This window comes from Chenopodium album, chromosome 19 (genome assembly GCF_948465745.1).
Source record: "Chenopodium album chromosome 19, dcCheAlbu1.1, whole genome shotgun sequence".
Taxonomy (NCBI): domain Eukaryota; kingdom Viridiplantae; phylum Streptophyta; class Magnoliopsida; order Caryophyllales; family Amaranthaceae; genus Chenopodium; species Chenopodium album.
Genome location: NC_137852.1, coordinates 40,942,813 through 40,966,496, shown reverse-complemented (window position 1 = coordinate 40,966,496; position 23,684 = coordinate 40,942,813). Strand labels below are relative to the sequence as shown.

Here is a 23,684-nt window from a genome sequence, read left to right as displayed (position 1 = left end):
GAAAGATCCCAGAATTTCCTTCATCATTCTTGTAGCTATAATATTCTAGAATGTTTATGAACCATATTTTTAATTGCTTCCAATGACAAGAGTTCTCTAGATTATTTTAGTGGCTTATATAGTAGAAAATTCTAGAGAAATAAAGAGCAATACCAACCAAGCTACATGTATCCAGATTCTGAAAGCTTCTAGTATTATATACATAAAATACTTCATCTAACGATGGGCGTATAAAATTTGGCTCATATCCAATGGTTATAAAATTGGGAGATCAAAACATAATCATATACAGACAACTCAATTTGCCTAGAGATTCTATTCAATACACCCTATCAACCATTACTCGTAAATTATAGTGTTTGTAAATATAGAGAGGGTAATAAAGAAGCAAACTATATCGTATCTCAGAATCATTTTGTGCAAACTCACTAAGATATTAGTAGATTTTGTTTGATCATCTGAACGAATAAAGTTGATGACCATTAACCACCATGGTTTTACTCGGACACAATTGGTTCAAGATAACTAGCAATTTTAGATCTGGAAATCCAAGACAAGTTTTTCCTGGTTTTCCTTACATATGCAGAAGCACCTAATAATTTTGGAAGGAGAAATATAAATCAAGGAGAAAGACGAAATTTTTCAGTGTTCAACCAAAGTTAAGATTAGTCTTATTGTCTAAAAGAACAAATCTGAATCAGTACGCGTAATGCAGATATGACGCTATGTATTCACAAGTAACAACAGCAGTCGGCATCTCTACATATTAGCTGAACTTAACCAAACAATAAATTGTAATGGAACATACATACATATATACAGCTTTAGTAAAGAGTTTTATGTTCCAACTTTTGACATCAAACAATATTTGTAGCAATATCTACACATGACAGTTTACCATGGACAGCTGAAGACTTTCAACAGTCACGAATATTTTGCATATAGTTGGACTACCTCGGGCTACCATCAGTTTTGAGAAAGCGAACATATTCCAGCTGAGACATCTCCCCTCCATTGTTGGGATCAAAACTGCACCTATGAAAACTGGGAGGAGAAAATAGATGGAAAAAAAAAAAAAAGTAAGCAAAAGGCTGTAAAATACTTCGACTATATTATTAATAACTAGTGCAATAAACATTCATACAATCAAACATTCAATATAATCAGAAGTTCTGATTCAAGTTCCAGCTATAAAGTCCCTAAAAAATGATAAGCAAATAGTCCCAAGTCCCAAACAAGTTCTGAAAGCAGAAGGTTGAAAAACAAGAGAATTGCAAATTGCTACTGCAATAACCAATCAAGCATATTCATACAAGCAGCCAATCAATTCAAGCTCCTAAAGTCCTTAGTAAATTGACTAGTTTGGGGGCATGAAAATAAGGAGCATTGAGAATGTGTTTGATTCATCTCTTTCCCATCAACATAGAGCATAACCAATCCACCAGCATGATTGGCACGCAAGAGACGCAAAATCATATGATGGTGAAAAGTGAAAACTTGATAGTTTCGACTATTTGCTTGAGTGAGTGATGTCCTGACATAATTGTTCAAGGCACTCAATCACACAGCTCAGAGTATTAGTAAGACCAACAACATTACATGAAAGTTAATAGAGGGCTTGCACCCGTTGACCAAGCAATAGAAATTTCAACCAAATATTTCCCAGTCTGATGATCGGTACACTAAATTTTCACACATTAAAAAAAAAAAAAAAAGAAAAGAAAAAGAAAAAATCAAACAATTTCACAGATTTTATAAAAAGCTACTTCTATCAATCACAAAGCAATAATAAATTCCTAGGAAATGGCAGATATCAATCAAGGCTGAAGCAGTAGCAAGCCCCATAAAATAAGGCACCAATATGGATACATAAAGAGAGACCCTGAAAAACCAAAGAGGCACTTAAAGCTATAGACGGGTACTTGAACAACTCAGCAATCAGGTTCCGTTTCATGATAATTTCTGTAATTGTAGATGCTATCAGAACAATCAAAGGAACCCTGTGATCTTAAAGTCAAGGGGATCTATATAATCGCATGCATCCTCTCCTTCCCTCATTGAACTCTCTCTGCCCCCATCCTCTGCACCAAGAAATGCAGTGATCATAATCTGTGGGAGAGCAACAAACCTATACATTGAGAGTTCTAGACATCAGATATCCTCCCCTACCCTTCCCAGTTCCCCTATCATACTACATAGTGACAACAATGGCAGCAGCAGAAAAGAAGCATGGTTTATGATGGCACAACTGGTTGCTGATGGCTATACATATTTCTGCCACTGGCCTGTGTTGCATTAGGCGGTGGAGAAACAGAAATTCATAAAAGGTTTAAAAGCCCTCTGCCACACTGGCATGAAAGTTGCCAATGGTAACATAAGGGTATAATCAATTACCAATGACAACTTTTGCTATTTTTTGCCAAGATTAGCAATAATTATTCACTTCCCTTAAAATTTACTTCGTACATTCATAGCTTATATATCACCGCTAATATTATTATAAATTATTTATAATTTCCGACAATTTCAACTTATCATCTAAAACTCCAGCCTACATTTATTATATCCAAATTTGACAAAGAATGTACATCATCGTAAGCACTAAGCATTTAGCAAGTCAGTGGATTGAGGCACAGCACGTTTGAACTAGTGATACTATTCAGAAACTTCTTCCCCTATCTCTCTCCAACCCCAGTGCAATTTAGATTTTAGTTAGCCACTCTACTGACTCCATACTTTCTTCATGAAGCTCCTCACTTACTGCAAAAATTTATTTTGAACCTCCTCACTCAAATCAACCCACTATAATTTTGGTTTGTTTCTTTTGCTTTCTTGTGAAGCTGTTTTTAGTTAATAGCTTAGTTACTTAGAAGTTTCTAACGATAATGTGGTGAATATCATCCACATTCAGCTTTTTGGGATATGGCTTATAAATCGTGGACTATAAATTGGTAGAGCTTATTTTAACTTGAGACTTGAAATTTGAGCTTTAAATATACTTCGTATATATTTATATTTCATGATTCATCTGCGTGGCCACAGTACCTAGGTATTGAAACCTTTCAGGCTCTACATCAATTTACATATTACACAAAGTTATAAACCATACATTTAGAAATTGTGATTTAACTTTCACTCATCATGTCATAACAAGAATATAGCTGTCACTGTCACGTCAAAGATAATAACTTAAATAATTCAAAAACAATTGTTTCCAAATCTCTGTCCCAGTCTACTAAGCAATGCCATCATTACTCAAAGTCTAGGGGCACTCATAAAAATATAAGATCAACAAAAAAAGAGAGTAACATTTTCCATATACCTTCCATCCAAGCCAACCACAATGACAGTGTTGTGGGATCCAAATGCAACAATGCATCGGGCATTCTCAGGCAAGTGAAAACGAGCAAATGACCATTCAGAACTAAAATATTTTGGTAATACTCCTGCCAAAAGAAACAAGGGATACAAAAATGTTGGTCAATGAAGGCAACTTACTACATCCTTTAACAGCTTAATTCATGATGCACTAGAAACTCTCTTCTGAACCACAAACAGATTGCAATGAACTGACATAGTTTAACAAAATTGACAAAAGGAAAAAAATCTTGATTGATTAATAGGAATTACAAAAACTATAAGTTAAACACAGGCATTCAAGAGGTTTGTTCTCTCCCATAACACTAATCTACTATTGGAAAGATTTGTATGATAAATTAATAACTAGAAGCCCACTCTATTCCTATCCCACCTTTTCTCGCCCCTCTCTTTCCCGCCACACACGCTAACCAAACAAAGTGTGAATGATTACAACATATGATATCATAGTAAACTTTTTCTACACTATATCTGCTATAACTTTACTCTCTCCTAAATTGAAACAAGTGATTACGGAATTATTAATAGCAGTTTGATATTCTAGAACTTTTCAGATAGTTGCAGGGATAGATTTAGACAAAACGTAAGGTCTTTCTCATATTATATTTACTTCTTTTATATCAATACAGTTCTAAAAAAGGGGAAAAACAAGGATTTTCCCTCTTTGAATGCTCCACAGCGTTCACAACCATCTAAATAAATTCTTCTAGTAAAATCGATTTCATATTATAGCAGGGATGCTGTTAATCATACCTTTTACAAAAGGAAGAGATAAACTCGGATTAGCACCAACACTGGCATTCTGAGCAACGAGGGAGTCAAGAGAAGATGAAGAATTCTGATGCTGTAATCCTGGAGTAGAATAAGGTCGGGATGATTCAACATCACCAAATACACGGACTCTAAGACTAAATATATGGATAGTGCCCCTATCACTTGATACAGCCAACCATTGAATGTTTTGAGAGAAGGCAAGATCGTATATATCAGCCTTTTCAGTCCCTCTACGAACCTATAAAGAGTCAGACAAAATCTCTTTAAAGCTTCTCGATCAAAATAGTATCAAATCTTAATCGGTCCCAACTAAAACAAGTTCCACTTGGTCTTGAAACCTTGAAGATGCAAATTGAGTTGACCTCAAAACGACTCCAAAAAACTCATGAGTTTTTCCATATCTTTTATACATTTAGAAAATACATTTTGTTATTTTGTATACAGTATACTGTGTACCTTAAATATTAAATGAATTTTCATATTACTTCAAGAAAATAGGGAAAACAAAACTGGTAAGATGGAATTTGAACTGTTTATGGCTTATAAGATATACTGCAAAATAAAGACCAGTATTACATTGCAACTAAAAGCTTTAAAAATATCTGCTTACAAAGATTTTCTTTTTATTTGAAATTCTACCGATTCCAATATTATAGACCCCCATTCATCACATTGTCAAAACAAACATTAGTCTCCTGCAGGACTTCAAATACTTTTTTTAAAGTAAAGATAAATTAAGACTTCAAAAAGAGAATCTCCCCGCTTCCTTTCCTTCTCAACACAAGCTCAAGAAGGAAAAGGGAAGACATATTTCCTTTCTAAAGCAAGAGTAAACATAGTAGCTACACTCTACAAACACATAAGGAAAATATGGCTTCAAGAAACTTATTTCTGTAGGTAAATATTCAAAAGCTTATGCATTTACATTCAATTAGCATTTCAATATTTGAGAATCACATAAAAGAGAGCTTAGAAAACTAAGAAAAACATGAGTAAATATAGAACTTGTGAGTTTCCTAGTAGAATTTTACAATTATATAACTCTGTCCATTCCAAAACTCCAACAAATTTTCTTTAATTTATTTCTATCATCTGTTATTTTATATACTGCAAAATATCATCCAGCAATTCAAAATACGTAGTACCAATTTAGCTACTACTAGTATTTGGTGTATAGCTTTAAAGTTTAAAATCCCTTATTCTGAGAAGGAAGGAATACCTCTTGCAAACAAGTACCATCCATGGTATTGAAAATCCGTATGAGTGTTCCCTTCGTACTAGCTGTAGCAAGAATGAGTCCATCCGATGTCAATGCAAAGCATGCCAGGCGAGATTCATGGGCATTTATTGTCTTCGTCACATGGAGTCCAAAATGTTCAACCCTAACCTGCCCTCTACGACGACCAGGGCAAGCCAAGACAAATGTATTTACATGGTGTGACAAGCAACACAACCCTCTAGGATTCGCCAAAGTCTCAATCTGATGAAGCAACTTCAAATCCAAGAAGTTATAAACATAAACCTTATGCTCCAACACGACAACAATGCGGTCCCTCCTCAACCTCACACCGCGAACCTCTGACCTAAACGAAAACTCACCAATGCACCTACTTTGATGATCATCCCATATCATAACTTTATTAGGAGAATACTGAGACTCCATCCCACCACCAACCAATGCCAATATATTACAACGAAAGAGCATCTCAACGATTCCGAACCCTCCATTCTTAAGATCACGCCTAAATGTTTCCTTAAACGGATCACAATTATAAATCCTGAAACCACGGCTAGTACCTGCGGCAAAACAGGTATAGTCCTGGTTCCAGGACACACTCAACAATTCAACATTATCATTATTGTCATCAGCAGTATCATTGTTACCAGTTTCGGAACGACGAAAAGGGTCAGAAGTTCCAGAATTCGACAAATCATAAAATGATGATGGAACAAACCCTTCAGAATTTGAAACAATTGAACTCATTGACTTAGCAGATACCAGTATACAAGATCACAACACCCATATGAAATTATACCCACTAAACCTAACAACAAATTCAATGTTTGAATACCCTTTATCTGATAATTCCTAATTTGAGCTTGCCAATGTCAAAATTCAAGAAACAAAATTTAAAAAATTAACAATTCAATATGAATTCGAAAGAAAATGAGATGAATTTTATTTACCTAGCGAGTGATTCTGGGATTCAAATTTCTGGGAAAGATTGAATTAGCCCCAATTTATTTTCTCCTAAGAAATTGAATGTCAATTCATCCTCAAATCCTCAAATTTGGGGGAAGGAAGAAGAAGGAGAAGGGAGGTTTGCAAGAAGCCTTCTGACTTTTTGGGTGGTTTTGTAATAGTAATCAATTAATCATTTACAAGTTTGTAAATTATTTCATACGTTTCAAATTGACAACAGTAGTTAATTAATCATTTCGATAAACATAATTATATTGTGATTTGTGAGGCGTTTTTAACTAACATGGAGGGCAACTATGAAAGTGGAAATTCCTTTATCCTTTCTCTTACATTTAAGATCCGTTATTTGCTAATTACATTGGATGACTCTTATTTCGGTTTGATCCGATAAGGTTTCTTGTACCTAAATCAACCAAAATATTTCTTGCGTATGTAATCACTATGACATTTGGTTTTTTTATGGGACAATAATTGCTTATTAATAAAAAATTAAAAATTGTCAACTAATATAGTTAAAGCAGATCTATGATTGAATCTCTTTTACATCATTGTCTTTGCTGCTCTTTAAGTCTTTATACACCAATTTTAATGCTCATTTAATATGGGCTCCACCGCTCCATACATGTCCAATTAAGTTGACATCTTTGTAACAACATCACCACCTACACAAAATATGTACTCCGTCGAAAATTGTGATTACACAATCAACAACAATAAATTTACCAATCAACAATCATTATTTTAACTTATGTCACTTGATTTACTACATATTTCATTTATCTAGGTTATAAGTTGGAGAGTGCTCATCTCAAATTAATTGCCACGAATTTCAATTCAGTTCATATCAATTTTTTGCCACATTTCCTTATTTGATAAGTGCAATCTACATACTAATTACTTACATAACTTCGTTGAAGTAAAAAGTTACAAATAAAAGATTAAAAGCGAAAAAAAAAAAAGGAAAATTGTGTCCACTGCATTTGTGACTACAATGTTGAGATGAAAGATAGAAAAAAGATTGCATTACTTTTTTTTTTTTCAGGGGTAAGGTGAAAAACCCTGACCGAACCTCAACCCTCACGGTTTTTTTAGTCCGGTATCTGCGTGCATTACAATTAATTTAAGGTGGTAGAATTATTAACTCCTTTTAAGTAAAAGAAAAGTCATATCCAAATAAAAGGATACACAATTACACCATAATTTTGAAAATGGGCAAACAAAACAAACAAAAGGAAAGAACAAAAATAAGGGACAAATAATGTCGTGTGATATGAATACATGAAGACATTGATATCAATATCTATTGAAAGTGGAGGTTGTCTCGTTTTCTAACAACTATTGTCACAGGATCAAGAGAAGCGAATAACAAGCAGAGAGATGAGAGAGGTTTCAAAAAATAAGAGATATGAGAGAAAGTGTTACTTTTTTTTTTGTATAACATTGAACTATTTATTGGTATTATTAAGCTATCGAATGGAAACTGTTATATTATTACTGATTGATATAATTTATGCATCCTTTACTACTGCAATTAGTCGAAAACAGAGGAGTAAAAGCTGTAAAATTATTTGATAATAGTGTTGTAAGTTAAACCTCAGTCAGAAGCACAACAAACATCATTTACAGGCTTGCAGCTATCTAAATCTAATCTTCTGTAATACTGTTGTATAAAATGTACTGTCATATGCAATATGCCTAACATAACAAACTGCAGCTATCTCAGGCTTCTCAGCAATAGTCACAGACATCTTCCAAGTCATAATAAGCAAATGTAATTATGTATTACAATTTTATTACAGGATTTTATTAGGAAAACAACTCTGGTCTACATCTATGAACAAATTTTGCTGCTATGCTTGACAGTCCGGCGGTGAAACCCATTGAGCCTAAAGCTTAGCTCTTGCAGCCTTCTGATCATCGAAGGTAATAAGAACCTTACCAATTGCTTTTCTATCTTTGATGGCAGCAAATGCAAGGTTAGCCTGTTGGACAAAACTAGAATATCAGATGTTTCACAGTGCAAAACAAAAGACAAATCTACACCAAAAGCCAATAAAATTTTGACCAGCATCCACTAAGATACTTGCTAGAGAATTTTCATAAGCCATTAAGCCCTTAGTTCAGCCAGTAAAACAGCAATAGTGTAAAGCACGGGAAAGCATGATGCAAACACGACAACCCTTGGTAGGCAAAGGGATCAAAACGTCTAAACTTGAGACTCCCTCCATTCCTTGATTGTTGGCTTTCAAAATAATTCCAAAAGGTAAAGCATTTATTAAATATTCAATTGGTATTAGAACTACTTTAATTGGTATTAGAACAAATTTTGGTACATTCAGAGACAGACCATATAAATTAAGAATAGTTATTTAAGTAGACAAATCACAAGGAATGGAGGATTGGAGAAAAAAATTGCATATCCTTCACCTCTGTTATGACTGAATTGAATGAAACAAACATGACGACATAGATAATATGGTGGGTAGATACATAAAGTAAGATACATAGTAGAAAAGTTCTCCCCAACCCTCAACAGCCAACTTCTAGCAGTTGCGCCATCCTCCTGCACCTGCCAATTAGCTAGCCTAGTACAATTATGTGATTCTATAAAAAGACTTTGATTCCTCTGATGTAATAATGGATCTTTTGTAATTTTGTTGGATGAGTGGCTAGCCTGTACTGTGCTTTGCAATCATCTCCTTACTCTCTAGCCTGAGTGATCGAGTTCTTGACTTGGGTCTTTGACTTTGTACAATTTTGGCATTTTGGGCCTTTTTTTTTTTTTTTTTTTTTTTTCTGATTTCCTGCTGCTGAGGTTGTGGTATTTATGAGTTATAATGACGGGCATTACCCTCATGAAGTCATGATTCATGACTAATTATTAAGTGAATAGATTTAAGAATTTAAAGACCATGCCTAACACCAACCACTATAATATGTATCACGGTATCTCCTCCCACCCCCCCCCCCAACCCCCCCAAAGAAAAAAAGAAAAGAGAGATTTCAACCGAACTCATGGCTCCCTAAATCTATCAACTAAAACTAAGAGCCCAGATAATTAAATTCTAATACTCCATAGATTAAGGCTGTAAAGCCTGTAATCACCCACTATTCCTCCATCGATATACATTATCATACAGGCCTTTGCGCCTCTTATGAAATAAAAAGTAAATAGTCAAGTATGTGTGTATGACATCAGGGGGGGGGGGATCCAAAATCACGTGTCAGATGCTTAAGCCCAAAGAACTATATCACAACTAACTTTGTCACATAAAGAATGAACATCCCACGACACTACATTAAACTGAATTCTAGATAGGATTTGTTGATTTCTTACGAGGACCACCACCTAGGTATGATTTGCATTGTTGGGAAAGAGGTCCATATTTGAACAGTAATTAGTCTAATCACTAACCAGTTTAGACCACAGCAGAGAAAAATTCCACAGATTCACAAAAAATCTACCTCATAATTTTTTACTGGGATGCAAGCATAAATTTCATGTCTATAACTATGATTGGGAGGAAAAATTAAATTTCCCCAAGAAGTAGAATTGTAGATATATTAAATTGGTATAGCTAGCGACTAGAACATATGTGCTAATCCACTGACCTCTGCAGGACTGAACGTATGAGAAATATAGATGGAAATCATGCCCCTGGCTAGCCATGAGAGCAGCTCATGGAGTGAATATTCAAGGACACTTGGACAATGAATTCTGTAGCTTCCCCAGTAAAGTCCATGTATAGTCCAATTCTGATAGAAAGCAGACATGAAAGATCAGTAAAAGTAGTCGAAGAAATAACTGCATGCCATGCCCAAAAAGACTGAGTTCAACTGTTTGAGAGTATCATAATAACAGGTAGCAATGTAGCATATTGACACATGAGGAATAGAGCCAAGAACGAAAGAGCATAGGACATTCACCCAAACACCCAAATTCAAGTGTAATTGAGAACAATACCTTAACCAGAGCTATGTTTGCAGGAATGACAGGAACTTCTCCACTGGCAAATCCAATGACCAAAATGTTAGCCCCCCAGTTCAACACTTTCATGGCATCCTTTGTTAGCTTTCCACCAACTGGATCGTATAAGACATCAACCCCTCTGAGCTTCCTAGCCTTCAAAAACTCCTTTACACTTGTAATAATATTATCTTGGCTTATGTCAACAACATGGTCAGCGCCTAATGACTTCAAAAATTGCACCTTCTCAGGCCCCCTAAAGTTCAATATAAAAAGCAAATTATAAAATTCATCACATTCAAAACCTTCCAAACTGCCTTTAATACACACTTAAACAACTACCTCGCAGCTGCTATGACAACGGCACCACAGACCTTTCCTATCTGAACTGCTGAAACACCAACTCCTCCTGCTGCACCAAGCACTAGTAAAACCTACAATATGCCCATCGCCAATAATAAGCACATTAAAACATGTCCCACACTCCCATCCAGACCACTGAAGGAGATGAGGTGAAGCAGAAGCAAGTAAAAATAGGCAATACCTGACCACTTTTAAGTTGGGCTCGATGAACAAGACCGACATGTGAAGTCCCAAATGCCACAGGAAGTGCAGCTGCAGCAACCAGGTCACACCCCTCTGGTACTTTAAACCTTACGAACCAATTATGAATATGGAGGAAAACAAGCGCTATAAGAAACTATGCATTAGGATTCCAACATGATAGTTATCCAAAAGATAGGAGTGAAAAAATTATAATCTATCAAGATGAATAAAGTGTAATACAAATAAATGCCCCTCCAGTCTAATATGTTGCGCACTTTTGTTATACCACGTTGCATCATCAGTTGATAAACATTACTCTAAGATCAACACTACAGATAAAGTCAAGGTTTGCGTCCAGAAAAATGTCCATCTATATTCATAACCAATTCCTCTTCCAGGTATATCCCCTAAATAAGATAAAGGTTTCACTTTTGACCTATGGTTTCCTCAAGCCCCTCCCATTTCACCTCTCTTCATCCAACCCCTCAAGTATGTAGAATAACAACCCAAAAAACGAACCATAATATAAGCATCAAACCAATGCATCAAATATCATACATCTCCAACCCAATCTATGCTCCTTTACCAACACTTATATCATCAAAGAAAAAGAGAGGTAAAACTCCCTCTGCTCATCGTATAACGTGTCGTAAGACTCGTAACAGCCTATGGACCTCTTTCTTAGCTATAGTCTTAATTCATGAGCTAAATTATTACCACCAAAACTCTCCATTCCAGCATTCCTACAACTTGAACATCAAAATCAGCAAGCAATCTATCAATCACATTCACCCAATTCCACTTTAACACTTCAAATCAACAATTTGAAAGCAAATGAGGTAAAGTAAGACTGTTTCAAAGCACTTATTGATTCAAATTAGTACACCTATTCATTTTCTAAACTTATCCATTTTAATTTTCAATATAAAATATAGATATTTTGGAAATTAAACATTAACGCGATTCTAACAATATCCCACATGACTACGATTGTTCTTACTTATGTATAAATCACAAACATCGATCAAAACGACAATTAAACAAGAACAGAGGGAGTAATCAAAAAGGCAATAAACAACAAACCCACATACAATTTGGACTCCTCGTCGACAACGAACTGAGCAAACGAACCCAGATTAGCAACCGAGCAAACACGATCACCAACCCTGAATTTGGAAACTTGAGGACCAACAGCATCAACAACCCCAGAATAATCAGAGCCAGGAATGAAAGGAATTGGAGCTTTCTCCTGGTATTTCCCAAGAACCTGAAGGTAATTGGCGTAATTCAAGCTTGTAGCCCTAACCCTAACCCTAATTTCCGTCGGAGATTTAAGCTCCGGCAATGGTTCGTTGTTCGACAAGAAAATTGGGGAATTTTCGTCGGAGAGATTGGCGGTTGATGGATCACCGAGTTTTCGGACAACAATTGCCTCCATTTTTGGAATTTTGGAGAGAGAAAGAGAGATTGAGAGGGAAAAAATTGGTTGTGATGATAAGTTGATAATCAATCAACTACCCTCTTCAAGTCTTCAATGGTTACCTGGAAGTGTGTACTGAATTACTGATTTATTAGTGTACCCAAAGTCCCAAACTGTGGGGAATTGGCGCTTTTAATTCGGACCTTTTTTTAGTGAATTCCTAGGGAGGTATTTCTCACCAACGTGGCCGACTGGCCGTGCGTAGTGGTGTAGACTCTACTTATCTTTAATATGAGGTAAATGATACGGATAAATGATACGGAGTACTACTCTTTAATTTATAGTATTATAAGGGGCCGTTTGGTTGAGGGTAATTAGAAAAGAGAATGGAAATTAACTAGCCTGATTCCCTTTGTTGATATTTGGTTAGTATTTTTATTCATTTCCTTTACCCTCCCCATTACCCCAAATCCTTCCAACTTCATTCCCCACCCCCTAGGTATTTCCATTCTCATTCCCTACCCACCTCCACACCACCACATCACCACCTTCACACCTACCAACACCACCGGAAAACCAGCCCAGACCACCGCCACCCTTCCCCCGACAAAAACCACCCCTAGCCTCGATCTCCCTCAACCCCAAAAACCGTCGCCTGGCCCTCCCACGTCAATTTTCAGGGAAAGCTGCCGGTGATAAGTCAATTCAGGCGTAAGGTTATTGGTCAGTTGCTCTTGCGTCGGATTTCAGGCAGATTCAGGCGGGTTTTTAGGCTGTTTCGGGGCGAATTTCAGGCTGGTTCCACGTCCATTTCTGGCGACTATTCAGGCAGATATTGCGACGTTTCCAGGCTCTGCAGTTCCTTCGGCGGGTTCTCATCAGTGGGTCAGGTTTTAGGCGGTTTCGAGTCAGGTTTTAGGTTGTTTCGGGTCTGATTTCCCGACGTTATTGGGTCAGTTTTGGGGCGTTCTTGGTGCGGTTTCGGGAGCAGTTGGTGTAGTTTATTTTGATTGTCAGTTGGCGGCGAGGGGAGGGGGAGGGCTTGCGAAGGCCGGCGAAGGGAGGGGGAGAACCGGCGAGGGGCGGGGGAGGACCGACGAAGGGTTTGGTGGCTAAGAAAGATGAAAAATTAATGAAATGTGTGGTTGTGTGGTGGTTGTGGTTGTGGTGGTGGTGGTGTGGTGGTGGGATTGATTACCTTTGTTTTAAAAACAAACAACAAAGCAAAAATAGGGTATTTTCATTCCATTCTTCTCATTTCCCTTTGTTCATTCCATTCCGATTCCTTCGTGCGAACCAAACGACCCCTAAGTGTATTATTACCCCGCATTATGGTAAACACTTATAATTCCTCCTTTTCGTAAACCTACCTTTTTACATTTTTTTCTCCTACTTTATCTTACATTCACTTACATTTTTCAATAATTTCTTAAGTTCATCATGTATAATAAGTGATTATAACATACAATAACGAAGAAAGTAATTAAAGGTCAAGATGTCTTGAAAACCATAGATCATGAAATCCTTATTATGGGACAGAATGAGTAATACAAGTAGTTTGTATCAAAACATTATGGTAGCTACATAATTATTGTAGCCATTGTAAAATCTAAAATTACGAATGAAACGCAACGGTGCAAGTAAAAGTAATAATCCCAACGACGTTCGAACCTAAACTAGTCATCAAGTAAAAACAAGTGGATAGCAGAAGGGAGGGGCTCTTCTCTTAGCTATGAAACTAGCATGAAGATATACGTATGAGAAGGTTATCCTCGAGTCGGATTGTCAAGTGCTCGTGAATCGTCTCTCTAAAGCTGCATTTTTATTCTCAGAGTTTGATGTTGTTTTTGAAGATTTTCTGACTTTAAGTAGTTATTTTTCTTCTTTTGTTTGGTCTTATGTTAAAAAGGGATGGCAACTGTGTAGCTCATCACCTTGCTAGATTAGTTCCTATAAAAAAAAAAAAAAAAAAAAAAAATAAAAAAATCACCTTGCTAGATTAGTTTTGTTTAGAGTTAAACAAGTATGGGTCAACCACTATCCTATGGAGGTTTCTTTATATGTACTTTAAGACACTTTATCTCTTAATTTATGAATGATCTAGCTTGACATTTCCTTAGAAAAAATAAAATAAATAAATAAATAAAAACAAGTAGATAGTTTGTAGCTTGTAATTTTCAATTTTATAAAATGCCCATCCCACCCCCTTTATTTATTTATTTTTTTTATTATTTTTTTTTTGACAAGAGTCCATCCCTTAGTTGAATTTTGGTTTTTGTGTGTGTCCAACAATATGGGGTGGAAATTGGAAAATACTAGTACAAAGAAACTAGCCATTCCTCGATTGCTTTTCAAAGCTTAGGCGTTGTGTTTCTTGTCAGCTTATCGACGCTTCTTAAAAAATGAAAGCGTCAGCACTCTACTTTAGCTCTCACCAACTGTTCTTGGCAACTCCAGTTAAATCATTTTGTGGGGTTAATGGAATTCTACCCCAAAATCATTTGGGAAATTTCTGCAAATTTGAATACACAAAACCCAATTGTAAAATTCACCCAATTTTTACTGTTAAAGCTGCTTCCTCTTCTTCTCCTTCACTTGGTGGCTCTGCTTCTGCTTATCCTGGTATGATTTTTATATTTTTATTTTCAAATTTTAAATATTATTGTTGCTTATGATTCTAGAATATGTAACATGGTCAGAAATTGGATAATTGCTCAAGTGGGGATGCTGGAAAATTCGTTGATTTTCTGACTTTTTATTTGTGTAATTATATGATATGATTTTACAACACATTCATAATTTCATTTGATTCGCAGTAATATGTGACAAGGTGAATGCTTGTTGAATAATTTCCAATGCATCAGGATAATTTCCAATATAAAGTAAAGTAATATATCAGGAAAATGTGATAACTGTAATCAGATATTTAAAAAAATTGTATATGTGACTATTAATTCTGGACTTTTAATAAGTCACAATGACTTCGTCTTTAATGTATTGAATGTGCAATGTGTAGTGTGAATGTTATAGATTAAGAATTCAACCTATGTGGATTTGAAGATCTGAGGTGCTTTAAAGCAAGTAAACACGGATATAAGGAATAGATTTATGGGGAATATCTGTGGTAGAGATTACTGTTAGTCAGTGTTGGATGAGATTGTAGGTGGCAACTCGAGTATTAGTTCAAGCAAGTAATTGTATCATTTTGGAATACTTAATATATGAGAAGCAAGGCTTGGGCGAGATTGTCTTACACTGATATCACTTGAGACTTTGCCATACTTGACACTTTAGCATTTTGCTTTTTAGACCTAAAGCATATGTGGAAGGGTAAGATAATAGTATCAGGATCTGACCCTTGGATCCACCCCGTACCTGGCCGGAGATTTATTTCTGACTTTTGAGTGGATGTATTAACGCTGTTGAATACAAAATCATCATCATAATTATGGATAAGGGAACAATTATGAGACTCTTGTGGATTTCAGCCCATTTTGTTTGTAGAGTATTAGTAGAGAGACGTAGGTTTGAGCCCTCTGCATTTGTTGGTCTTTATTTATGTTTCCACTATACCAGAAAAAGGAAGGCAACTACTAGCAAGTATTTAGCTTTTATTAGATTAAGGTTTGAAAAATTCTGAGATATGCATGTAGAATATTGTTGGAGATCTTGAAAGGTCAAACGTTGATGCCTTTTTTGTTTGCCTAATATCTAGAACAACTGATTGGTGAACGAGTAAAGAAGAAACAAAGCAGAATAGCTGGGATAGATCAGGATGAGTTACTGGACCCGAGACAATTAGCTGATCCAGACAGCTGTTTTTGTGAGTTTAAAGGGGTGCATGTACATTATAAAGTATGCGAAGCAGAACCATCCATGTCAGAGGAGCAAAAAACTTCTCAGCTTGATGTTCCAGTTACAAAGATTGGTTTTCCAATGATTTTTCTACATGGCTTTGGTGCATCTACTTTTTCTTGGCATCGAGTTATGAAGCCTTTTGCACAATTAACTGGTTCAAAGGTTTTGGCATTTGATAGACCAGCATTTGGGTTGACATCAAGAGTTAGACATTCAGCACGTTCCCATGCCAATGGTGATACAATGCCTCTTAACCCATATTCTACAGCATTTTCTGTGCTGGCTACTTTGTACTTCATTGACTTCCTTAAATCAGAGAAGGCGGTACTCGTAGGGTGAGTATTATTTGCTTATAGTATCACAAAACTCTTTCACAAGCTTTATGAATAATGATTGTGCTCAATACTTTTCTCACCTTACAATTGTGAATACTCTTGTCTTCCTAAGTTTTGCTAAAGTGTTATGCGCAAGAATTAAGTATGAAAACTGAAAGTGACTGAAATATTCCTATTTGAGTAGTATAGCAAGAAAATTGTTTATTCAAATGAGGGTATCTAAGAGGTGGAAGACCTGCACTGGGATTAGTTAACATAAATTTACTCTAATACTGTAAGAACAGGAATATGTCTTATATTTGGTATCTGGAAAACGAAAATGAACGTCCTATGCAATTGTGGAAGCATCTCCTCTTCGTTCTTATTACTCTATATTCAACCTTTTTGAGCAGTAGCTAGTAGCTACAATACAAAGTAGTTTATTACTGGGTATTAAATTTACTGCTCAAAGCTGTACCCTTAAAAGATTCCTTAAAACTAACAAATTACCTATATTGGTGTTTAGGCATTCAGCTGGATCTCTAACAGCGGTGGAAGCATACTTTGAGGCTCCTGACCGAGTTGCTGCATTGATTCTTGTGGCACCAGCAATAGTAGCCCCGCGTTCAGCCACCAAGTCTGCGAAAGAAACTCAGTCAGACAAAGAAAATAAAGTCCAAGAAAGCAACTCTACTTCAGATAAATGTCCAAATCTGTTTGCGAGGCTTGGACAGGTCCTGTCAAAGTTTTACAGATACATTGCAAACACAGTAATGCAAGTGTTGAAAGGGATGCTTAATGTAGTTAGCTCCCTGTACACGAAAGCTTTAGTTGCAATCTTGCGCTCAGCTGTAGCCGTAACATTGGTAAAATTCTTCCTCAGCTCATGTAGTGCTGTCTGTATGTTGGTATTCATACTTGGGACATATCACATATGAGAAATGAGAATGATCTCCTGTCTCTTAGGTAAGGATGATTATTGACAAATTTGGCATTGCTGCCGTTAAAAATGCATGGTATGATGCAACTCAAGTTACTGACCACATTCTACATGGTTATACAAAGGTGAGTTGTACACTTCTTTTATTTCTTCCTTCAATGTTTGAAGTGCATCAGTAAAAACTAAATAAGATTTTAGCGAGATTAAATACCTCTATTCTGATGCAGCCACTTCGAACAAAAGATTGGGATAGAGCTCTCGTGGAATTTACTGTGGCTATGTTGACTGATTCTCAAGCTAAACTGAAGCCACCGTTGGCGGAAAGACTCCAAAATATTGCATGTCCAGGTAATTAGGAGATCAGTAAGTTATATTTATATCTCAAATTTGTCTGTGAAACTTTTACAGAAACCTTATCCCAGCATAGGTGTGCCAGGAATTCTCCATTGTCAGAGCTACAATTAGGAGGGATGAAACTTGTAAAAAAAATCTGACAGAAATAGTAGTATTGGCTTCTTGTAGAATCTTAGTGGTTCATATAATCATATGAGATGACAAATCATGAGTGCTTCGATTCAAGTGAGGAAGTCAGGAATATGTGGAGATTGGAGTAGGTTTACCCCAGTAATTAGTTAATTAGTGCAATAGATTGCAGCCTAAATATATGTTTATTAAACAAGCTGCGAAACTGGTGACTCCATGTGTGAGAGAGTCAACTATGCGTAAAAACAAAGCTTCCCTCGTCCTAGAACACAGAGATGACATTGCTTTAGGGCACAGAGATATAGGAGAAAAAGATGAGAAAAAATTGGCTTGGTAGCGCCATGGTAGGTGACCTAGGTGTGGGTTCCAAACTTCCGACTTTAGAAAAGAATTAGACTGTAAAAATAAATTTTCAAGTTTTTCCACTATCAACTGTATGATCTGTCAATGTATGCTTTCGACAAAGGTCTGTCTAGTATGTGTAGTAGCATTTTGATTGCCATAGACATATCATAATATCAGGCCCAACTTTGATACAATACGTACAGTTAATCAATTTCCCTCGCTGTTCTGTATGTTTATGATTTCTGTAGCAGTATTAAAAAGTTAACTAATGTCTGATTTCTTGATGATCCCAGTGCTGATTATCACGGGTGATAGTGACCGGCTTGTTCCTTCTTGGAATGCTGAAAGGCTTTCACGAGCAATACCTGGATCACAGCTTGAGATAATGAAGAGTTGTGGTCATTTGCCACATGAAGAAAAACCAGATGAGTTTGTATCTATTGTTGCAAAATTTTTTAACAAAGTTTTTTCTGGTACAGGAGAATTATGCATGCAAACATGATGAGGATTATTTATTAATGTACACAGTTAAGCAAGTAAGCAACCATCAACTTATTATGTTGTACCATTCTTCATGAAAGATGCTAAATCCTGCTTCTAAGCAGCTGATTTATTTGTAAACTTGCGTGCAAATATGTATTAATTTACATGACTAAAAGTCATTATGGTATTTTTCTGTAAAGTCTTTTTGTTGTATGGCTCCTTGTGGTGTTTAGAAATAAGCACTTATTGACTTATTGTGGTCTGAGTGAAGTGATTTCGTTGAAGATGCACCAAGGCACACAAATTTATTTTTTTTTTTTCACAAAATATTTACTGTTTTTAGGTGTGCCTCAGTTTAAAGAGGCGCACTAAGGCGCAGAAAACTCCAAATCGCCTTGGTGCACCTTAAATATTTTTTTTGACATTGCTCCTTTATCAAAGTAAAGCTTGACATGGGAAGGAGACTAGGCACTGATTAGCTACTTAAAATGGGTAAAAAAAAAAAAATGTTAACTATTACGGGTGATTAGAAGTTTTAATACTTCTCTCTATTTCAATGACGAGGAGAAGATATAGATAACAAATTACGAAGTATTATGAAAGGTACCCATGTCTTAAAACTGTAATAAAAGACTGTTGCAATGCGAATCATATAAGTATCTATGAAATGTGAACTATGCATGTTTAAGATTACTTATATATATATATAAAAAAAAAAAAATGCATGTTCAGATTATGCTGTGCAGCTTATTTGGTATTCAAAATGTAACTATTCATAGTTCTTCAGAACCTGACCATATCTGTAATCACATTTTCAGATTAACAAACAAAGCAATGCTTATAACATTACAATTTTCAGAAAGATTGTATAATCTCTTTATCAGAAAGGATCAGTTGCAAAAGCAAAGGTAGCATCTCGTATTCCTGCAGTTGGGATATCATATCCTGACATAATATCATCACCAAAGATCACAGCACCAGCAGCTAGAGCTCCTGCGCCCAAACCCACTCCAAACCCTGGTCCAACACCCCGTCCTGCTCCTGATAATGGCATGTTAACATATGATGTGGATGGATCATTGGTTCGTGGAAGAAAAGTGGGTACATAACCAGTGTGAGAAGGTGGTGGCGGAGGTGGTGCATGTGGTGGAGGAGGAGGATACCCAGGGGTCCGGGTTGGTGGATAACTTGGCCTACCAACATGTGGGTTTGAATAGTTTGACAGGTAATTGGAGCTGCTGGGAGGTGGGTAGCTTGGTCCAGCAACAGCAGGGTTTGAATGGTTTGTTTGGTGTGGCATAGGATGATTATATGGACGATTTCGAATAGTTACAGGCGGACGAGGATTCCCAGGCTGGTGAAATGGCAGTTCAGCGTGTCCTGCTGGCTGAGCTTGGTATGGTCCTCCATTACTTGCCATGTTATAGTTACTGCTGCTGTCCCTTAAGTTGAATCCATCCTCGTTTCCTACCATGATAGAAGAAAGTAACAAATATCATGCCATATCAAATTGAATATGACTAAGAAGCAGGAAAATAACTGTATACGAAGTATAACATGGTTCTACAAGATGTTGCTTTCAACAAATTAATACGAGCAAAAACTTAAGTCGGAAAAATTCACAGACAAGAAAACTTGCTGGGTTAAAATTTCATCTCATCAACGGTTTGAAGATCGTATTCCAATTGTCTATCAATAATGCACCTAGCTACAACTGACCTGAGTGAGCTAGACCACGGCTGAGTCAACTACCTGACCCTGACCCTGACCCTGACCCTGACCCTAATCCCTAGCCTTACCTAGCCTCTTCTCAAGCCAAGTCTGGACTAGAAAACACTTACTAAAAAGTAGATTCTTTTAGCTTGGTTTAGTCAACTTACATCTGTTGTTTGAATTTCAAATACAAATTCCTCCTTTTCCCTTTTCTATATCATGGATTTCTTTTTCGGTTTTTCCCCTGAATAATCAATCAAGTTTTACTTTTGTAAATGTCTCATTTTCACTCCATGTTCCAGCCACAAAAAAAGGAAAGAAAGCAAACTAGGTCAAGCTTTAAAGTTTAAACCATGCTTTCTAAGACTAGCCCAAGTTCGAGTTCTCAACCCTTGAGGCTTGTGCTTTACATAGAGCACAAACTCGAGCTTTTGCTCAAGCTTACCAAGCCAAGCCCCTACAATATTGGATCATCCACAGCATGATATTTGTCATATTAATAGTTCTGAAATGCTAAAGAAATAGAAAAATCAGCTTACCGAGAAAAAAATGTGAGCTTGTTCCTTCTTTTTCTTCTGAGATCCTGATAGAGACATCAACAAAGCCTTGAGGTTTGTTGGAGTTCTTCTTTCTCAGCTGGAAGCTTCCGACATCCTCATTTCCCTGATTTGAGCCTTCAGAGTTCTTACAGTGTTTAGCTAAGAACTCCTTTAAGATAACAGTTGCACTACCCTGGTGCTTCTCTCTGAGAAAGACAGGTTCCCTGCTGTAAACCTCAACGTGCAGCGCCATATCCTGGAACTCTGACTCTGAAGGATCGATGACAGACGTGAACTTGGTCTTCCACACAGGATTTGCATTCCCTGAAGCATCAATCTTGGTGCAGTACTTGTTGTTGGGGTCAATCCAACCGACTGCATACCACTGATACTTCCAAAGTGAAGATCGAGGTAGCCCTCGAGCTGAAATCAGGCAAACCTCAACCCAAATCTTCCCCATTGACAATGAGCCTGATTGCTTCATCATGCTTACTTAGCTGCAAGAAAGTAGGAATACTGCAGAGAGAATATGTTCACTCCTAGTTTTGGGTGGAATTTGGTAAAGTTGGGGAAAAAGGACAATAAAGTGGGGTTCTCTAAACTTCAAATCATTTAAATACTTTATTGACAAGAAAATACTAGACTAATTGTGCATCAAATTCAAGGGATAACCTCTATTTTGCTGTTTCCTTGACTAATTAAGCATCAAAATCAAGGGATAACCTTTTTTTAAGCACCACTAAATAATTTTTAATGATAGTTGTACAAATAGGAAGAATATATCATATATGAATAAGAAATTTTAGTGGCAGATTTTGAGCTTAACATATATATATTCATAAAGGACTTCTGAATATATTAACTGATATTCTACAGATTAAGGGGATATATTCATTCACTTTCAGCAAGCCAAGTGTGGAGGTTGTTTCTGAGGCGGGAAGGGTCGTCTTAAAGGTGGTGCTACTAGCAGTTTTCGACCAGCTTGTGTAATTATCCGGTCATTGTCAGAATTGCTAGAAGTTGTGTTTGTGAACATCATTGTTGTTGATCCTAAAACATCGTCTCCAAATCCACATGCCGCGAAGAATAACCTGTAAGATGTAGGTATGAGATATATCCGCCTATTGCTCATACCTTCTAAGAAAGAATTATGTACTCAGAGTGATACCTCTCTTCCTCAGAGCAGAGAGCTGATATGTCGTAAATTCCTTTATTAGTAAGAATCCTGGAAGACAGTAAAAGAAATAATCTTAGACCAGTATGCTAGTTTTATCATTTATTAGTAATGTTGGTATGATAGAGTGGTAGTAAGTATCTATGTTACTTGGACTTGGGTACTATCTTGTCAGACACGGGAATGTGTCAAAGTCGATTTCATGTAAATGTACCTAATTTTAGCTTAACATAAAGTGCCACTGTCAAGTGTTCATTCCCCTTTCAGAGTACTTGTTGAAAAAAACTTGATTTGAAATGAAAAGTCCGAGTAACATAGATGCTTATACAAACACAAAATGTAAAAGGAATTAAATAAACCTTAAGATTCTTTGAACTATCATTCGACCAATTCCCAACCGTCGCAAAGAAGGAATGACCTGAAAACAATCACCACTCTTTAAAAAGAGGAACTATAACTTGAAGTCTTGAACCATATCAACTGATAAACATAAACAATTTTAACACAGTAAAACTAAGCACGAATACTATCTTAAATAACCGTCCACCAAACGAGCCGTAAAAAAATAAATCCATTACTAAATGATCAGCTACCAAATGAGCCGTAAAAAAATAAAATCATTACCAAATGATCGACTACCAAACGGGCCGTAAAATAAATAAAATAATTACCAAAGAGACTAACCATGACATCATAGATAGCAGCAGTTAACCCCAGATCAGAAACTGCCCTTCCAAACCCAACCAATTCACCATTCTCCGGCGTCACCACCGCCGGCAATATCTTCCCCCACAACCCCTTTTCTCTCTCCTCCACGTCATCAACCCCAACACCACCACCGCCAACCTCGGCAAAAACCGAGACCACCACAGAGCTGTTAGACACTGCGACACCGAGTTTTCGGGTGTCGATACCGGCTAAAGATAGTGGAAAACGATGTGGAGAGTGATTGCAAGAGAGGTAAAGGTTAGATAAAGTGTCAATGTTTATGTGTGATGGGTTTGTGGATATGAATATTGGAGGAAGTTTATTGTTATTTAATCTTTTGCCATTGTTGTTATTGATGTTGTTGGTGTTACATGTAATAGGGAAGATGAGTTTGTTTGTTGATGTAATAGAAATTATTGCCATTTCTTCTCATTTTCAAGATGATTATGTTTTGTTTTGTTGGATTTCAAGAAAAATCAGTTTTGTGGTGGGGATGCTTGTATGTGTGTTTCTTTTACTTTTGATTTATACCTTATCATTGTTCACACGTTAGATAAGGATAAAGGATTATAGGATCCGAGGACAGAAGTGGAAATTAGCACTCAAGTTCGGAAGCATAATGCACGTCAAGCTCTTAGAAAAAAATATAAAGTCATAAAGTAAAAGGTTGTTGCTAGTTTAATATGAGTAGATGTGATTTGACTGTCTTGGAACCGAGAGTTAAGCTTTAACCACTTGAGCTATTCCTCACTCTAAATCGTTCTATATTAATTACTATGTTCTAAATTGTTAGGGCCAAAAATAGATTTTATCTTACCATTTGCCCTTCTACTACAATT

General features: G+C 36.4%; 5 protein-coding genes across 7 annotated transcripts; 1 reads left to right on the top strand and 4 right to left on the bottom strand.

Annotated features, from left to right (window-relative positions):
• Positions 1–737: 737 nt before the first annotated feature.
• Positions 738–6,503, bottom strand: LOC145595616 (autophagy-related protein 18d-like). The gene is made up of 4 exons (XM_081652033.1): positions 5,372–6,503; positions 4,132–4,390; positions 3,323–3,446; positions 738–1,044 (listed from the first exon to the last, which is right to left on the bottom strand). The coding sequence occupies exons 1-4, from the start codon at positions 6,134–6,136 to the stop codon at positions 951–953; spliced, it is 1,242 nt and encodes a 413-aa protein (XP_081508159.1). The 5' UTR covers positions 6,137–6,503; the 3' UTR covers positions 738–950.
• A 1,402-nt stretch (positions 6,504–7,905) lies between these two features.
• On the bottom strand, positions 7,906–12,561 carry LOC145595615 (uncharacterized). 3 transcript variants are annotated; one of them, XM_081652031.1, is made up of 6 exons: positions 11,960–12,561; positions 10,867–10,975; positions 10,665–10,756; positions 10,326–10,578; positions 9,968–10,111; positions 7,906–8,337 (listed from the first exon to the last, which is right to left on the bottom strand). In XM_081652031.1, the coding sequence occupies exons 1-6, from the start codon at positions 12,304–12,306 to the stop codon at positions 8,242–8,244; spliced, it is 1,041 nt and encodes a 346-aa protein (XP_081508157.1). In that variant the 5' UTR covers positions 12,307–12,561; the 3' UTR covers positions 7,906–8,241. The 3 variants fall into 3 exon arrangements, with proteins under 3 accessions (XP_081508157.1, XP_081508156.1, XP_081508158.1); XM_081652030.1 differs by having other exon boundaries at positions 10,320–10,578; positions 11,960–12,559; XM_081652032.1 differs by having other exon boundaries at positions 10,320–10,578; positions 10,867–11,012; positions 11,960–12,207.
• Positions 12,562–14,565: 2,004 nt separating this feature from the next.
• Positions 14,566–18,910, top strand: LOC145595614 (uncharacterized). Its single transcript, XM_081652029.1, has 6 exons — positions 14,566–14,910; positions 16,004–16,481; positions 16,987–17,326; positions 17,427–17,525; positions 17,628–17,748; positions 18,522–18,910. The coding sequence occupies exons 1-6, from the start codon at positions 14,691–14,693 to the stop codon at positions 18,728–18,730; spliced, it is 1,467 nt and encodes a 488-aa protein (XP_081508155.1). The 5' UTR covers positions 14,566–14,690; the 3' UTR covers positions 18,731–18,910.
• A 484-nt stretch (positions 18,911–19,394) lies between these two features.
• LOC145593696 (uncharacterized) lies at positions 19,395–21,573 on the bottom strand. Its single transcript, XM_081650017.1, has 2 exons — positions 20,964–21,573; positions 19,395–20,178 (listed from the first exon to the last, which is right to left on the bottom strand). Exons 1-2 carry the CDS (start codon positions 21,448–21,450, stop codon positions 19,592–19,594), a joined length of 1,074 nt encoding a protein of 357 aa, XP_081506143.1. The 5' UTR covers positions 21,451–21,573; the 3' UTR covers positions 19,395–19,591.
• Positions 21,574–21,723: 150 nt separating this feature from the next.
• LOC145593697 (GCN5-related N-acetyltransferase 3, chloroplastic-like) lies at positions 21,724–23,347 on the bottom strand. Its single transcript, XM_081650018.1, has 4 exons — positions 22,822–23,347; positions 22,497–22,555; positions 22,132–22,188; positions 21,724–22,054 (listed from the first exon to the last, which is right to left on the bottom strand). Exons 1-4 carry the CDS (start codon positions 23,266–23,268, stop codon positions 21,865–21,867), a joined length of 753 nt encoding a protein of 250 aa, XP_081506144.1. The 5' UTR covers positions 23,269–23,347; the 3' UTR covers positions 21,724–21,864.
• Positions 23,348–23,684: the final 337 nt, after the last annotated feature.

Coding starts and splice junctions, on each gene's coding strand:
- LOC145595614 (XM_081652029.1), top strand. CDS start 14,691: ATGAAAGCGTCAGCACTCTACTTTAGCTCTCACCAACTGTTCTTGGCA. Junction 14,911..16,003: donor CTCTGCTTCTGCTTATCCTG/GTATGATTTTTA, acceptor CCTAATATCTAG/AACAACTGATTGGTGAACGA. Junction 17,526..17,627: donor TTCTACATGGTTATACAAAG/GTGAGTTGTACA, acceptor ATTCTGATGCAG/CCACTTCGAACAAAAGATTG.
- LOC145595616 (XM_081652033.1), bottom strand. CDS start 6,136: ATGAGTTCAATTGTTTCAAATTCTGAAGGGTTTGTTCCATCATCATTT. Junction 4,391..5,371: donor ATGGTACTTGTTTGCAAGAG/GTATTCCTTCCT, acceptor GACTCTTTATAG/GTTCGTAGAGGGACTGAAAA. Junction 3,447..4,131: donor ATCTCTTCCTTTTGTAAAAG/GTATGATTAACA, acceptor TTCTTTTGGCAG/GAGTATTACCAAAATATTTT.
- LOC145595615 (XM_081652030.1), bottom strand. CDS start 12,306: ATGGAGGCAATTGTTGTCCGAAAACTCGGTGATCCATCAACCGCCAAT. Junction 10,579..10,664: donor GTTGTCATAGCAGCTGCGAG/GTAGTTGTTTAA, acceptor ATTGAACTTTAG/GGGGCCTGAGAAGGTGCAAT. Junction 8,338..9,967: donor ATACGTTCAGTCCTGCAGAG/GTCAGTGGATTA, acceptor TTTGTCCAACAG/GCTAACCTTGCATTTGCTGC.
- LOC145593697 (XM_081650018.1), bottom strand. CDS start 23,268: ATGGCAATAATTTCTATTACATCAACAAACAAACTCATCTTCCCTATT. Junction 22,556..22,821: donor CTGCTATCTATGATGTCATG/GTTAGTCTCTTT, acceptor GATTGTTTTCAG/GTCATTCCTTCTTTGCGACG. Junction 22,055..22,131: donor CTCTGCTCTGAGGAAGAGAG/GTATCACTCTGA, acceptor TACATCTTACAG/GTTATTCTTCGCGGCATGTG.
- LOC145593696 (XM_081650017.1), bottom strand. CDS start 21,450: ATGATGAAGCAATCAGGCTCATTGTCAATGGGGAAGATTTGGGTTGAG. Junction 20,179..20,963: donor AAGCTCACATTTTTTTCTCG/GTAAGCTGATTT, acceptor CTATCATGGTAG/GAAACGAGGATGGATTCAAC.